Genomic DNA, 14581 nt, shown 5'->3' on the forward strand with positions numbered 1-14581 from the left:
GGCAAGAAAAAGAAATAAAAGGGATCCAAATTGCAAAGGAAGAAGTGAAACTGTCACTATTTGTAGTTGATATGATTTTATATATAGAAAACCCTAAAGAATCCCCCAAAAAACTTTTAGAAACAACAAATTAAAAATTTTAAAATTAGAAATAAAAAAATTAGTGATATATAATAAAGTTGCATGATAGAAAACCAACACACAAAAAATCAGTTGCGTTTCTATACACTAACAACGAAGTAGCAGAAAGAGAAATTAAGAATACAATCCCATTTACAATTGCAACAAAAAGAATAAAATACCTAGGAATAAACTTAACCAAAGACGTGAAAGACCTGTACACTGAAAACTATGAAACATTGTTGAAAGAAATAGAAAACACAGAAATGGAAAGATATTCTGTGCTCTTGGATTGGAAAAATTAACATAGTTAAGATGTCCATACTTCCTAAAGCAATCTACAGATTCAATGCAATCCCTATCAAATTTCCAACGACATTTTTCACAGAAGTAGAACAAAGAATCCTAAAATTTATACGGAACAACAAAAGACCCCGAATAGCCAAAAGAATCCTGAGAAAAAAGAACAAAACTGGAGGTATCACACTCCCTGACTTCAAAGTCTACTACAAAGCTAGAGTAATCAAAACGTCTTGGTACTGGCACAAAAACAGACTTGCAGATCAATGGAACAGAATCAAGAGCACAGAAATAAACCCACACATCTATGGACAACTAATTTTCAACAAGAGAGCGAAGAACATACAATGGAGAAAAGAAATTCTCTTCAATAAATGGTGTTGGGAAAACAGGACAACCACATGCAAAAGAATGAAAGTAGACCATTATCTTACATCATACACAAGAATTAACTCAAAATGGATTAAAGACTTGAATGTAAGACCTGAAACCATGAAAATTCTAGAAGAAAACATAGGCAGTATGCTCTTCAACATCAGTCTTAGCAGCATATTTTCAAGTACTACGTCTGACTGGGCAAGGGAAACAATAGAAAAAATAAACAAATGGGACTGCATCAAAATAAAAAGCTTCTGCACAGCAAAGGAAACCATCAACAAAATGAAAAGACAACTAACAATTGGAAGAAGATATTTGGAAACCATATATCTGATAAGGGGTTAATGTCCAAAATATATAAAGAACTCATACATCTCACAACAAAAAAACTAACAACCCAATTAAAAATGGACAAAAGATCTAAATAGAGATTTCTCCAAAGAAGATATACAGATGGCCAACAGGCACAGGAAAAGATGTTCAACATCACTAATCATCAGGGAATTGCACATCAAAACTACAATGAGATATCACCTCACGCCCGTCAGAATGGCTACACTTAAAAAGACAGGAAATAACAAGTGTTGGAGAGGATGTGGAGAAAAGGGAACTCTCATACACTGCTGGTGGGAGTGCAAACTGGTGCAGCCACTATGGAAAACAGTATGGAGAGTCCTCAAGAAGTTAAGAATAGAACTACCATACGATCCAGCTATTCCACTGCTGGGTATCCAAAGAATGTGAAAACACAAATGCATAAAGATATATGCACCCCTATGTTCATTGCAGCATTATTCACAATAGCCAAGACCTGGAAGCAACTTAGGTGCCCATCAAGGGAAGAATGGATGAAGATGTGGTATATATACTCAATGGAATACTACTCAGCCATAAAAAAGGATGAAATCTGGCCGTTTGTGACAACATGGATGGGCCTTGAAGGAATTATGCTAAGTGAAATAAGTAAGAGGGAGAAAGTCAAATACCATATGATCTCACTCATAAATAGAAGATAAAAACAACAACAAACAACCACATAGAGACAGAGATTGGATTGGTAGTTACCAGAGGGGAAGTGTGGAGGCAGGAGGATGAAAGGGCGGATTAGGCACATGTGTGTGGTGACACATGGTAACTAGTATGTGGGTGGTGAACATGAAATCTACACAGAAATAAAAATATAATGATGTAGACTCAAAATTTATATAATGTTATAAACCGATGTTACTTCAATTTTTTAAAAAGTCAAACTAAAAAAAGAATCAATGTACGAATAATGATAAATTTGATGTACAGCTAAAAATGAATTCCTGGAAGTCCATTACTTAAGTACGTCAAGTGCAGCAGTAACACAAAAAAAATCGTGTGTTTAACATTTTTTAGTTGTTTTTTAGGTTTTTGGTTTTTTTTTTTTTTCGCTTTTCTGATGGGGGGGGCGGTACTTGCCTAACATGCATGTGCTGTAAAAATAGTTAACAGTTAATAGTTAATAGTTATTATTAAACAGTACAGAGAGGCCAAGTATATTTTATTCTGTTAATAAACATGCTGTCTTTGCTTCATGGAAACATTATACTATGAGGAAGGATAGACTATAAAAGTCATGAGATGGCCTGTTCATAAACTTCACCAGCCTGCTCCAGAACAGTGGTGTGTGACATACAGTTCACAACTATCTCCTCCCTGGTTTTCTCTGTAAAGTAAGAGTTACTATGGCTAAAAATTATTATCAATACATGTAAATGAAACTACCAGAAATGATAAGGATGAAAGGAAACAATTTTGTCTGCAGTGGAAGGAGGATGTGTTTGTAGAAGGTAAAGAGTTACTTCATCCTGAAGTACAAGGCCTGTTTGTTCCCCAATGAGGAAGAAAATGTAGGGCAAAACCTGAATGTTATGGAAAGTTGCAGGTTTGTAGAGAAGGAATCTTATGTCATTTATTCAAAGCTGACTAAGACTTGATGGGTCTACTTATATGATTTTTTAAACACAAACTTCAGTATCAATACTATATTAATGCAAAACTAGAGTTTGGTTCTCTCTCTGTTAAAACGACAAAGGTTTCTTGGGTTACTGGTCTGCTCTTAATAAGAGATTGTAAAAGGATTTTTTTTATCTTTTGAGTAATCCGTAATCTGCCTAGAAAACAAAGATTCTGTGTTTTACCAGAGTAATTTTCTGTGCTGTATGCTGTCTCCATCATGTCCTTAGTGATTCAAAAGAACAAAGTTTTGTCATTTTTAAAAGAACTGTGTTTTGTTTTGTTTTTTTTACAATCACGTTGCCTCCTATATTTAGTTTTAAAGTCTTTTATTGTCACTTGGCTTAAACAAGTAACCAAGCATTTCTTCACAACAACCTTGGCTGCTATTGAGTCAAGTGTTCAAGGCTTTCAACATTTCTGATAACTGTGCCTTCCCAAATTGAATCCTAAGTGAAATCTTCTGATCTCAAACAGACATTGAGATTTCCATGGGGCCCTGGAAAATCAAAAGGGTTCATCCTTTCATCTTGTAAAAAGACAGATGTGAAAAACAATTAGATTTACTAGGTGTGCTGAGTTGCATGGGAAGCGTTGTCACATAAGACGAAATGCCTAACCTTCTCTACGTTATATCTGTATGAATAAAATGTTATTCATATAAATAATTTAGAAATTGCATGAAGTTCCGAGAAATTTGTCAATACCCGTGACTTCACTGTCCGTGAACTGCCCCAGAGATGTTCTGCCTGATATTACACAACAACAATATAATGTTAGTTACAATTCCAGTTATTATTTTTAAACGTTTTATGCCACAGAAAGAACCAAATTTCCTCATCAATCGTGTCATTTATACAGTGAAATCGCATCAGATCTTTAACAGCCGTTTTAAGTCTTTTGTCACCCACAGACAGTTTTTGTTTTACTCTGATTCTTCCCTGAAAGCATCTGCAGTCAGCTTCAGGTCAGAGCACTTTGTCTCAAGGTATAACAAAGCCTCAAAGACAAGTAATAGGACTAGAATTTAACATCTACAAAGATGCAAACATAACTTTTCTCTGCACAATAACACCCAATTTTATTGAAGATAATCAGAGTAAAATTGATTTGTTTATATTAAACTTGGCCTTATTACTTATATAAATGCAGGAAGAATAGTGTTTGACCATATAAGCTCTTTTTTAAGATTGCTTTGCTGGAACCTTATGAGCAAGGTACTAGGCCAATTTTTCAAGCAGTTCCTTAAAGCTCTCTGGTCATATCTGAGTCTATGTAGATGTTTCTTGAATATAACATTCTAGTCAAAGCCTTGGTAACGTAGCCAATACTTTCAATTGTGTCCTGTTACAAGGAGAACAGACCTTCACTGAACCCATGCAAACATATACATTTTCATGAAAAGAATACTTAAGAGTTTCCGAATTCTAGAGGCATCAGGGAGAGAGAAAAAGATAAATGTTTCAACCCTTGTTGCAAAGATACACTTTACCAAATTGATTTCAGTTATAGGTAGCTAAAAGGAGAGGAGAAAAGGAGTTTGTTACATCTGGGGGAAAAAAAACAAAGAAATCAATCTTTCACTTGAGTTTCAGAAAATTCCACCCAGTTCAGTGTTATGGTCTTGAAATTATCAAAAGCTGTATTCCAGAGTACTTGTCAAAGTCTTTTTCAGGAATCTCTTTAAAAATGAAGCATTTGGCACCAGCCCAGTGGTGTAGTTAAGTTCACGCACTCCACTTCAGCGGTCCAGGGTTTGCAGGTTTGGATCCCAGGCACAGACCTATGCACTGCTTATCAAGCCAAGCTGTGGTAGGTGTCCCACATATAAAGTAGAGGAAGATGGGCATGAATGTCGGCCCAGAGCCAATCTTCCTCAGCAAAACGAGGAGGATTGGCAATGGATGTTAGCTCAGGGCTAATCTTCCTCACCAAAAAAAAGAGAAACATATTTGTAAAAGAATCAGAGTAAAACAATAACTGTATGTAACTGACAAAGACTTTAAAAAAAAAGGAAAAATGTGTAGATACAATTGACAAGAAAATTTAGTATTTTTGTGACACACATTTTAGATAGTAACTAAAATTACAGGATATAACATTATATTAGGATATGTCAGATGTTTAGGAATTTTATACAATTTCTAGAAGACATTCAGGTAACATTCACCCATACAAAATAACCTAAAAAGGTTTTTTATCACTTATTCAACCATGCTTCTCATGTAATTTGCCATACCAAATAAGCCTAATAAGTGTAATATCTCTCCTTTTATAGGGAGAGGGAATAAACCTATTGAGAGATCCCAAGTGCCCTCTGGAAAATCCCAAAGTTACATCCAGGTCGAAAAGACATCATTTAGAATTTGAATATTTGGGGAAGCATGTCAAAAATATCAAAATGTTTGGACACTTGACCAAATGGGATCACAGATCATTATGAAATAATACTTAAGTACCTATTTGAACAAAGTAACAGTAACAAGTTTCAAAGGTAAATACAAAAGGTACATAGTTGTAAGCAAAACTTAACTCCTTTAATACTAAGACTCAGTTCTCTTAAGTAATTAAAGAACTGATAGAAGCAACACAGGAAATTGTTTTGACAAAACACCAGCCTCTCTTTAGGACAAAATTACTTTCTTTTCCCTCAACAGAATGCATTTCCATTCCTTATACTTTCTTTTATCAACACATACATGCTACTTTCCTTGTATTCAGAGATGTTTCCCTTTGTATTTCTAGTAGCTTTAGTTACACATATTAGAATTTTTAACCCTTAGAATCCCCAATTCCTAGTAAAAACTAAGAAGTATGTAATTGTGGACAGCCAGATTTATAAATACACTTCATAATTTCTAGGAGTATATGGCCCTTTGAACAGTGCAATCTTTCAATGTGGCACAAGACGTGGTTACTAACAGACCCAAATTCGTCTTTGGTTTCTTTGCAGTAGGAAGCCAATAGTAGATAAACCTATGTTCAGTAATTAATGTTTTAGTATTTTGTCTTGTTTGGAAAATGATTTGGGGATTCAGTTATTTACTTTAACTTAGTATAAACTTTGATCTTATTTACATTTATTTTGATTACTTGCTTTTAACAATCTTGCTTGGATTAGACATTAAATAGCCAACCATCATCCCAAGTTACTTTCTTGCTGACAAATTTTGCAGCAGAGACAGCATCAGCCCACTTGACTAGTAAACCCAGGCAGACAGAAAGTTCTACATTTGTATGACACCCAATACCAAAAACTCTGAAGACAAGCCTGCTTTTTATTTACACCAACAACCTTAAGCTAGCTTTCATTTCTAAGGATTGATCCCCAATCACAAATACTTGAAAAGTATTCCAGTTAGTTTCTATTATATTTCTGAGATTTAGGAATACTTAATTTATAAGCACTTAATTTCAAGCCAGTTAAATAGAGCTTTTTACAAATTGATTCTAGAGATACCATCTGGAGGTAGAAAAATATCACATCTCCATAATGTACATACATAGACACATAGACAGGCATAAGCAGATTCTCATAGCTTTCATTTTAAAACATTTAGCCATGTCTCAGGTACAAAACTCATAGGAATAGTTGAATCTAGACTGTATTTCTGGCAGATGGACTAAGGTAAGGTCACTTGTTCAGGTGGCCAAAGTCTTTCACTAAAGATTTTTATTTGCATGCTGTAAGGATCCTTTTAGAGCTGTTTTTGCAGTCATTTTGTCTATTATCAAAAGTCTAGGGTAATTGCTCTTTGAATTTTTCCTTCTAGTTGTTTATTTGCTCCAGTTAACTTAGAAATAGTAATTAAGGGGTTAGCATTTGACTCCTCCGAGGGTCTGGACATAAAGGGGCAGGTTTTCACAGATAGGAAGAAAGGAAGGTGGCACCAGGGGCACAGCCTGGGCACAAGGTGGCTGCTGGGGCGGAGTCTGAGATGAAGCATCTGGGAGATAAACAAGATGGCGCCCGAGACAGAGAGGAAAGGGGGGAGCACGAGGCTTCAGAAGACATTTTGTTCTCCCCCAGTTTTTTAGTTGTTTTGGCTAATGTAGACACAGTATCTTGTAGTGAGGTGACTTTAGAGCTTTGTGCGTATCCAGAAGCCCCCAGGTACCAAAGAAAACAGACATACCATTCATTTTGTTTAATTTTAGAACTGTGGTCTTCTAATTTGGTTTTAAAAAGTGATTTTGGGGAGATCGAAAGTTCTCCATAATGGCCACAGCAATTCTGGACTGCTTTTGGTCTGTTTGGCCCACTTAGTTGAAAATGCTCATTCCGGGGGCCCAAAGTTCTTAAACATAAACCCGACCAGGGCCCCTGAAGGAGGGCTGCCCTCAGAACATTTAGATGACTGGGATCCCCATTTCTGAAATTTCCTCTGAAAACCCAAGAAAGTTGCTGCAGTTCTAGCCCTGCTCCCTGAAGGAATCTAAAAACAAAAGAAAAATTGCTGGATTCCCAGCCCTGATTCCAAAAAGCATGCAAAAACCAAAGAAAGACATCTGGATTTTCAGCAAGGCTGAGCCCCAAAAGGAACTGAGTACTCACCAAGGACAATGCCTTGAACCTGGAGGACAATGTCCCTCCCCAAGATGACAAGCGTCTCCTGATCCCAAATAAAGTCTGAGAGCTCAGAATGCAAAGGGAGTGGAGCTCAAAATCCAAGAGGAGATTCATCAAACTGAATGCAGATGGCAACTCACAGAAGCAATGAGCACAAGGTGCTCCCTATGGGTACCCGGCATGGTTCTAGGAGTCGGTATCTCTTGGGGGATTGCCTCCTTTGGATCTCACTCTTCTGACACCAAATATGTCAACTTAAAAAGCAAATTTGGGGGCCGACCCAGTGGCGCAAGCGGTTAAGTGCGTGCGCTCCACTGCGGGGATCCGGGGTTCACCGGTTCTGTTCCTGGGTGCATACCACTGCACCGCTTGTCAGGCCATGCTGTGGCGGCGTCCCATATAAAGTGGAGAAAGATGGGCATGGATGTTAGCCCAGGGCCAGTCTTCCTCGGCAAAAGAGGAGGATTGGCAGAGGTTAGCTCAGGGCCGATCTTCCTCACACACACAAAAAAAAAAATAAGCAAATTTGCCTGTTATTTTATCTTAAAGTGAGTTTATTCAGGTGTAGCCAACAGAATTGCAATACGGACATGTGGGCTATGGCAGCCACAGACAAATCCAGATAACAAAGGAGGGAGCTGCTTTTATAGAAAAAAAGGAGGGAGTAGGTAGGGGCTATTCTGAAGGAAAGTGTATTGGCGGAAAGTAACAGTTCAGGGTGGCAACGGCTTCTCATTGGCTGAGCTGTGGCATTTCTCATTGGCTGGGCTGTGGTGCTTCTCATCTGCTAGGCCATTGCTTGGTGGAGAGAGAAATTTTCCCTTAGTGGTAAATTCCCTGGGGAGACAACCACACACATAGCTGGCAAATGGATTACATTAGACCGATGCCAGTAGACCTGTGGGCTGTAAATGTGTCCTAACAAGAATGGACACTTACTCTGGACTGGGCTTTGCATAACCGGTGGTAGATGCAAACACTCAAGATACTGTTAAATGATTGGAACAGAAAATACAGTACCAATTCTGACCACAAGTCACATTTCTTTAGACCAAGGGACACACTTTACAGCCCATAGTGTCCAACAGTGGGCCAAGAGATGTCACCTCAGAGGACATATCATGTTGCACATCATCATCAGAGTAATGGTTTAATAGAAAGCTAGAATGGGTGGTTGAAACATTTGCTGCTTAAAATGGGGGGAGATAAAGGCATGAGGGGCTGGCTTATGTGCCTTCAAGTGTGTGTGCTCACACACTTGTCTAGGGGATCTGGGGTAGAGGATGGGGGAGGATGCTGGGGCAACTATAAAGTTCTTTCCCACTTCACCACAACATTCTTTTTTCCTGCCTGATGTAGTGGTCCCAGGACCAGGGCTGCAACTTCAGGTGCCAGAAGCAGGAATCATTCCTAAGCAAGAAACTGTAACTATACCTTTAAATCTTTACATCAGAATTCCTGAGGGCTTGATGGAGTGGACTGTGTCTGATCCCTCTGACTCTCCTCCAGTGGACCATTTCACGAGGGGAAATGGAACCAAGGAAGTCAGCACTTTCTCCAGTTTTGGCATCTTGTTGATTAAAGACGTCAATGTTTCTTGCACTTTGGCCTGTTCTTAAATTGACTCTCCCAAAATCTGACGTCTCAGCTCTCTCTCCAACTGAGCTGAGCTCGTGAAAATTTTAAACTTGATGTCAGAATTTCAACAACTTAGATGGAATGGACAATTTCCTTCAAAAACACAATGCATGAAAGTTGACTAGAGAAAAAAGAAAATCTGAATAGCTCTCTATCTAAAAAAATTAAAATAGCTATCAAAGAAAACTCCAGGCCCAGATGCCTTCATCAATGGGTTCTATTAAACATTTCATGAAGAAGTAACACCAATTTTAAGCAAATTATTTTAGGAAGTAAAAGAGAAGGGACACACTTGCTTCAAAAACCCAATGAAGACATCACAAATACAGGACTTCACCAACCCGATAGGCCAAATTGACCCAAGAGATGTAGACAGAACACTCCACACAATAATAGCAAAATATACATTTTTCTCCAGTGCACATGGAACATTCTCCAGGATAAACCATATATTAGGCTACAAAACAAGTCTTAATCAATTTTAAAAGATTGAAATCATACAAAATATCTTTTTGATAACAATAGAATGAAACTAGAAATCACAAGCCAAAGGAAAACTAGAAAATTGACAAATATGTGGAAACTAAACAACAGACTCTTCAATAAAGAATGGGTCAAAGAAGAACTCACAAGGGAAACTAGAAAAGGTCTTGAGACAAATGATAACGTATGGGATGCAGTAAAAGCAGTGCCCAGAGGGAAATGTATAGCAATAAACGCTTACATTAAAAAAGAAGAAAGGTCTCAAAGCAACAACCTAACTTTACACCTTAAGGAACTGGAAAAAGCAGAGCAAACTAAACTCAAAAATAGCAGAAGGAAGGAAATAATAAAGATTAGAGCAGAGATAAACAAAATGGAAATTAAAACAATAGAGAAAAACAACAAAATTAATAAAAGACCAATAAAATTGACAAGACTTTAGCTAGATAGACTAAGAAAAAAAGAAGCCTCAAATAACCTCATGGGGTTCAGGGCAGGCCACCCCAAGATGTGCAACTTTGGCCTGTGGAAAATTTTGAGTTAAAGGTAATCGAGACCCTGCAGGCTCAAGAGAATCTTTCCCCTCTCCCTTAAAGAATTTAAACTGAGGGACTTGCCCTTAGTAAGAGTTATTACCAGAGATAACTTTTATTGATTGTCTATATACTAGGGCAAATTTCTAGCTACTGAACATTTGCTCTGTTTATCGTCCCTTCAATTACCATCCTCCCATCTGAAGCCCCAGGCCCCTACCCCATTCCTTGGCTCAAGATAACATAATGCCTCATTTTACCTTTCTGTCTCTGACACTCTCATGTATGTGGGGTTCCCGTCCTTATGTAATAAATTGGTTTTCCTCCTGTTAACCTATCGCATGTTATTTTAATGATTCCACCAACCATGAGAACCAAGAGGGGGAGAGAAAAAATTTCCCCTCCCCCACAAACCAAAACAAGAAATACCAGAAAGGACTTTACTACTGATTTTACTGAAATAAAAAGCATTATAAGAGAGTACTATCAACAGTTGTACACCAAAAAATTGGATAATCTATATGAAATGGAAATATTCCCAGAAACACAAAACCTACCAAGAGTAAATCCTGAAGCAATAGAAAATCTGCTAGACACACACAGCGGCCCTCAGTATCGACAAGTTCCACATCCAAGGATTGAAAGACCTGTGGTGGTTGCCTCTGTACTCAACATATACAGACTTTTTCTGTCATGCCCTAAACAATACAGTATAACAACTATTTCCATACTTATAATATCCACCATATTGGATATTATAAGTAATCTGGAGATGATGTAAAGTATACGGGAGGATGTGCATAGGCTATACACAAATAGTCTGCCATTTTATATAGGGACTTGAGCGTCCCAGAGTTTGGTACCAGCAGGGGTCCTGGAACTAGGGATGACTGTAACGAGTAAGGAGAATGAATCAGTAATCCCAACAAAGAAAGCCCAGGACCAGATGGCTTCACTGGTGCTTCTACCAAACATTTAAAAAAGAATAAACATCAATCCTCCTGAAACTCCTCCAAACAATTGAAGAGGAGGGAACACTTCCAAATTCATTCTGTGAGGCCAGCATTGCCCTGACACCAAAGGCAGACAGAGACACCACGGAGCAGTGGGGGTGCATGGAGGACACGAGGAGGGGGCTGGGGACGGGAGCCCAGAGAAGGGAAGGGAGACACACAGAAATGACATTGAGAAGTCTCAGTTTTACAGCTCTGAGGAAGGGGCCAGTGGCCTCAGAAAGACCCCTGACGGTAGGTTACAGAATGGAGGCCATGCGGTTTCCTCCTAGGATCTCCCCAAAGAGAATGCTCCTCAGTGAGAAGGTTGGATTTCTGCCAATCACTCCTTCCCAGCAGGCCCCTAGGTGACACCCACCCTCCTGACCTGGGACTCAAGGTCCTGGGTGGGGTCTGACCACTAGAATTCCAGAAAAGGGTGGAGACACACAGCCCAGCACCCACCTTCCCCAGGTTCCTGTGGGAGGGGCACGGGGTGCACGGGGATATATTCTGGGCCTCTGAGGAAGCGGCTCTGGATGCCTGTCTCCTGAAGGCAGGCTGAAGCTGGTGGGTGAGTCAAGGGGGGAGGGAGCCACCTGGCCAGCATAGGGGGCTGTGGGAGGCATGCAGAGGGCTGTGCTATGGAGGGTCAGGGTTCGGGGAGGGGAGGTGGGATCCTGAACCTGGAGCACCCCAAGGAGCCCACTGGAATTGTGCCATTTGCAGGAGCTATGAAAGGCATCCATCTCATCCTGCTGGCTGTCCTGCTGTGCTCTGAGCATGGTGAGTGCCAGGGAACCGGCAGGGACCTGTCCTGGGGGCATGGGGCAGCAACCCCCGTGAGAGGCTGTGTGGAACATGTGGGGAATCTGTCCTCCAGGACCACGGAAGGTGGGAGGGGGCCACAGTTCCTAAGGAGGGGCCCAGAGGTGGATGCCCAGAGGCTACGCTCCAATGTGGGCTGTGGTTCTGGCCTCTGGGGGTCTAAACCCAGCCTTCCTGCCATCTGAGCTTGGACCTGTGTCCCCACTCGGCCCCAGCCCTGAGCCTGCAGTGCTACAACTGTGCTGATGTCCAGAATGTCGGTCAGTGCCAGACCAACACCTTGTGTGAAACGACACCCAGCGTCTGCTATCAGGTCAGCATGATCTTGACCGCGGCCAGTGGTGAGTTCCCAGCATCCAGAGCATGCGGGCGGGTTCAGGGGGCTCTGCTCGGAGGCTCCCCCTGGCCTCGGGGAAGGAGTGTGAGTGCAGCAGGGGCCAGTGTCCGTGTCACCTGGACCCTCCCTGGCCTCCTGCCTCGGTGTCTCCACCTGTACAGAGAGGGGCTAGCCTCCAGATGTTGTGGGGGCTTGGTGGAACGAGATGGGCATCCCAGCAGAGGAATGGAGGACCAAGCATCCCTGGGGGGAGGATGATGAGGGACATCCCCAGGAGGCTCAGAGGGAAATGGGGGGCCTCCGATGCCAGGCATGTCCTTTCTTCCCCACAGGGCAGATGACCAAGTTACTGTCTAAGGATTGTGTCTCTTCCTGCAATGATGTGTCCGAGGAGATGCGGCAGCTTGCAGAGAAGAGGGACCCATTGGGCGCGTCTAAGTTAGAAGTGCGGGATGTGGAATGCTGTGAAACGGACCTCTGTAACAGGGTGGGCCCGGTGGGGCGCAGCCTCTGGGCCCTGGCCGGGGGGCTCCTGCTCAGCCTGGGGCCTGCCCTCCTCTGGATCCTGCTGTGAGGACCCCAGGGACTCAGACAGCAAAAGGAGGAGGGACGTCGTTACTGATGGTAGTTCCGTGTGACATGCATAGCAGCTACCCCCTCAAGCTCGCTCTCTCACACACACGCACACTCACACGTGTACACACACTCGCACACATGCATACACACGCACATACACTCACACGCATGCACGCACACACTCGGCCCTGTGAGTGCTCACCAATCACAGGCTATGCTTGGACTCCTCGTACTATGAGGGCTGGGACACAGAGGCCCAGGGAAGGAGGCAGACAGGCTCCACCCTCTGCTGACCCTCGGCCCCTCCTGCCCACCCACCCGGCCAGCCCCAGCCTCAGGCGCCCAGCGCCCTGCTATGCCAACAAGCCTGCCACATTTTGCAAACACCGTCAATTAACCACTGACCCAAGATGCAGAGACCCCTGAGCCCTGGCTGGACAGGGGCCTCTAGGAGAGCGGAGCCCCCAGCCCCTCTGGCCAGGTCCTCTAACAGTGCGCCAGCGGCAGTCAATAGACAATAAAGGCTCTCCAATACACTCCTGTTCCTTGAGTGCCATTCAGCCCCATGGCCTGGGTTGGCAGGGAGTGAGGGGAGTGTCTCTTTGACCCACCTGCAAGGGAGACTCTGCTTCAACCCCGTTCTCCCTCAGCCAGGTGAGCTCTGATGGCTGGAGGGCTATGAACAGAGGGCAGTTCCTGGAGGGGCCAGCTTTGCACACCTGGGTGGTGGCCTCCCACTCCTCCCCATGAAGCATTTGCTCTGACGCCTGCTCCCTGCTCTCCCAGCCGCCTGTCAGGAGCCCCACCCAGGACTCCCATGGGGGAGGCATCTGTCCAGGGCCCATGTGGTGGGGGCGCTGCTGGGACACCCTCAGCAGAGGGAGGTGGTGGCAGCAGGGGAGAGGTCTGGCTTGGTTCCTTCCCTCCAGCGTCTTTCACACTTTCTTCCCCTCTGAGCATCTGCCCCAAGGGTGACCCCGAAGCTCAGAGGCCCCCCGAGCCCACAGCACCCTGCTCCTCCTGGTGTAACAGGGGAGGCCAGAGCCCGTGTTCTCCCCAGGTCCCCCCAGCCACATTTTCCAGTGAGAGAAGCCCCTCTCTCCCTCATTACAGCCCACCTTGCCCTGGGAACTCTGAGTGTGGCTCTGGGAACCCCACAGGGATCACCAGAGTGGGCTCAGCAGGGCCTCAGAGATGAGGGCTGGGCCTTTCCTTCACCGGCGGGGAAACTGAGGCAGGGGGAGGGGACAAATGCCCGAGTCTCATGCTGGTCTGGGGCAGAGACAAAGACCCCGTGGTGAGGCCCACCCCACCAGTGGGGAGACTTGTGTGTGACCCCTGGGCATCTGCCTCAGTTTTCCTCGTAGAGGCCACAGGAGCAGAGGGACCAAGGATGTCTCCTGCAGGTCCTTTCCCCCCTGAGCTGGAGAGAAGGGGCGACTCAGCCTCAACCCCCAAACAAGGGGGCCGGCTCCTCTCCAGGCTTTGGGAGGGGTAGCGGGCTCTGCAGGGCCTGAGGAAAGGGGCATCAGCCCCACGTGTTTGGGTCCTAGGGGCGGAGCAGGGCCTCTGAGGCCTGGAGATCTGAAAGGCTTTCCTCCAGCACCCCTCCTTCCTCAGTCTCCCCTGCCCCAACTTGGCCCCCGGCTGCCAGTGGGCCAGGACACCACCCACCCCACCCCGTGCAATGGGGGAAGGTCCAGGAGGAGGGTGTGTATGGGGGTAGCGGGAGCTTTGAGGGCAGAGGGGTTTGAAGATTCCACGGATACCAGGCTGGTCTCACAGGAGCCTGCAGGGGCTCCCCTAGCCTGGTGGTCCAGTTTCCTGCTTCCAGACTTCACCA

General features: G+C 43.6%; 1 protein-coding gene across 1 annotated transcript; it reads left to right on the forward strand.

The window, feature by feature from the left end:
• The first annotated feature begins 11731 nt into the window (after positions 1 to 11731).
• Positions 11732 to 12736, forward strand: LOC131419392 (lymphocyte antigen 6H-like). The gene is made up of 3 exons (XM_058564469.1): positions 11732 to 11783; positions 12041 to 12166; positions 12495 to 12736. Exons 1-3 carry the CDS (start codon positions 11732 to 11734, stop codon positions 12734 to 12736), a joined length of 420 nt encoding a protein of 139 aa, XP_058420452.1.
• Positions 12737 to 14581: the final 1845 nt, after the last annotated feature.

The sequence above is a fragment of the Diceros bicornis genome, chromosome 21, assembly GCF_020826845.1.
Source record: "Diceros bicornis minor isolate mBicDic1 chromosome 21, mDicBic1.mat.cur, whole genome shotgun sequence".
NCBI classification, from domain to species: domain Eukaryota; kingdom Metazoa; phylum Chordata; class Mammalia; order Perissodactyla; family Rhinocerotidae; genus Diceros; species Diceros bicornis.

Coding starts and splice junctions, on each gene's coding strand:
- LOC131419392 (XM_058564469.1), top strand. CDS start 11,732: ATGAAAGGCATCCATCTCATCCTGCTGGCTGTCCTGCTGTGCTCTGAG. Junction 11,784..12,040: donor CCTGCTGTGCTCTGAGCATG/GTGAGTGCCAGG, acceptor ACTCGGCCCCAG/CCCTGAGCCTGCAGTGCTAC. Junction 12,167..12,494: donor GATCTTGACCGCGGCCAGTG/GTGAGTTCCCAG, acceptor TCTTCCCCACAG/GGCAGATGACCAAGTTACTG.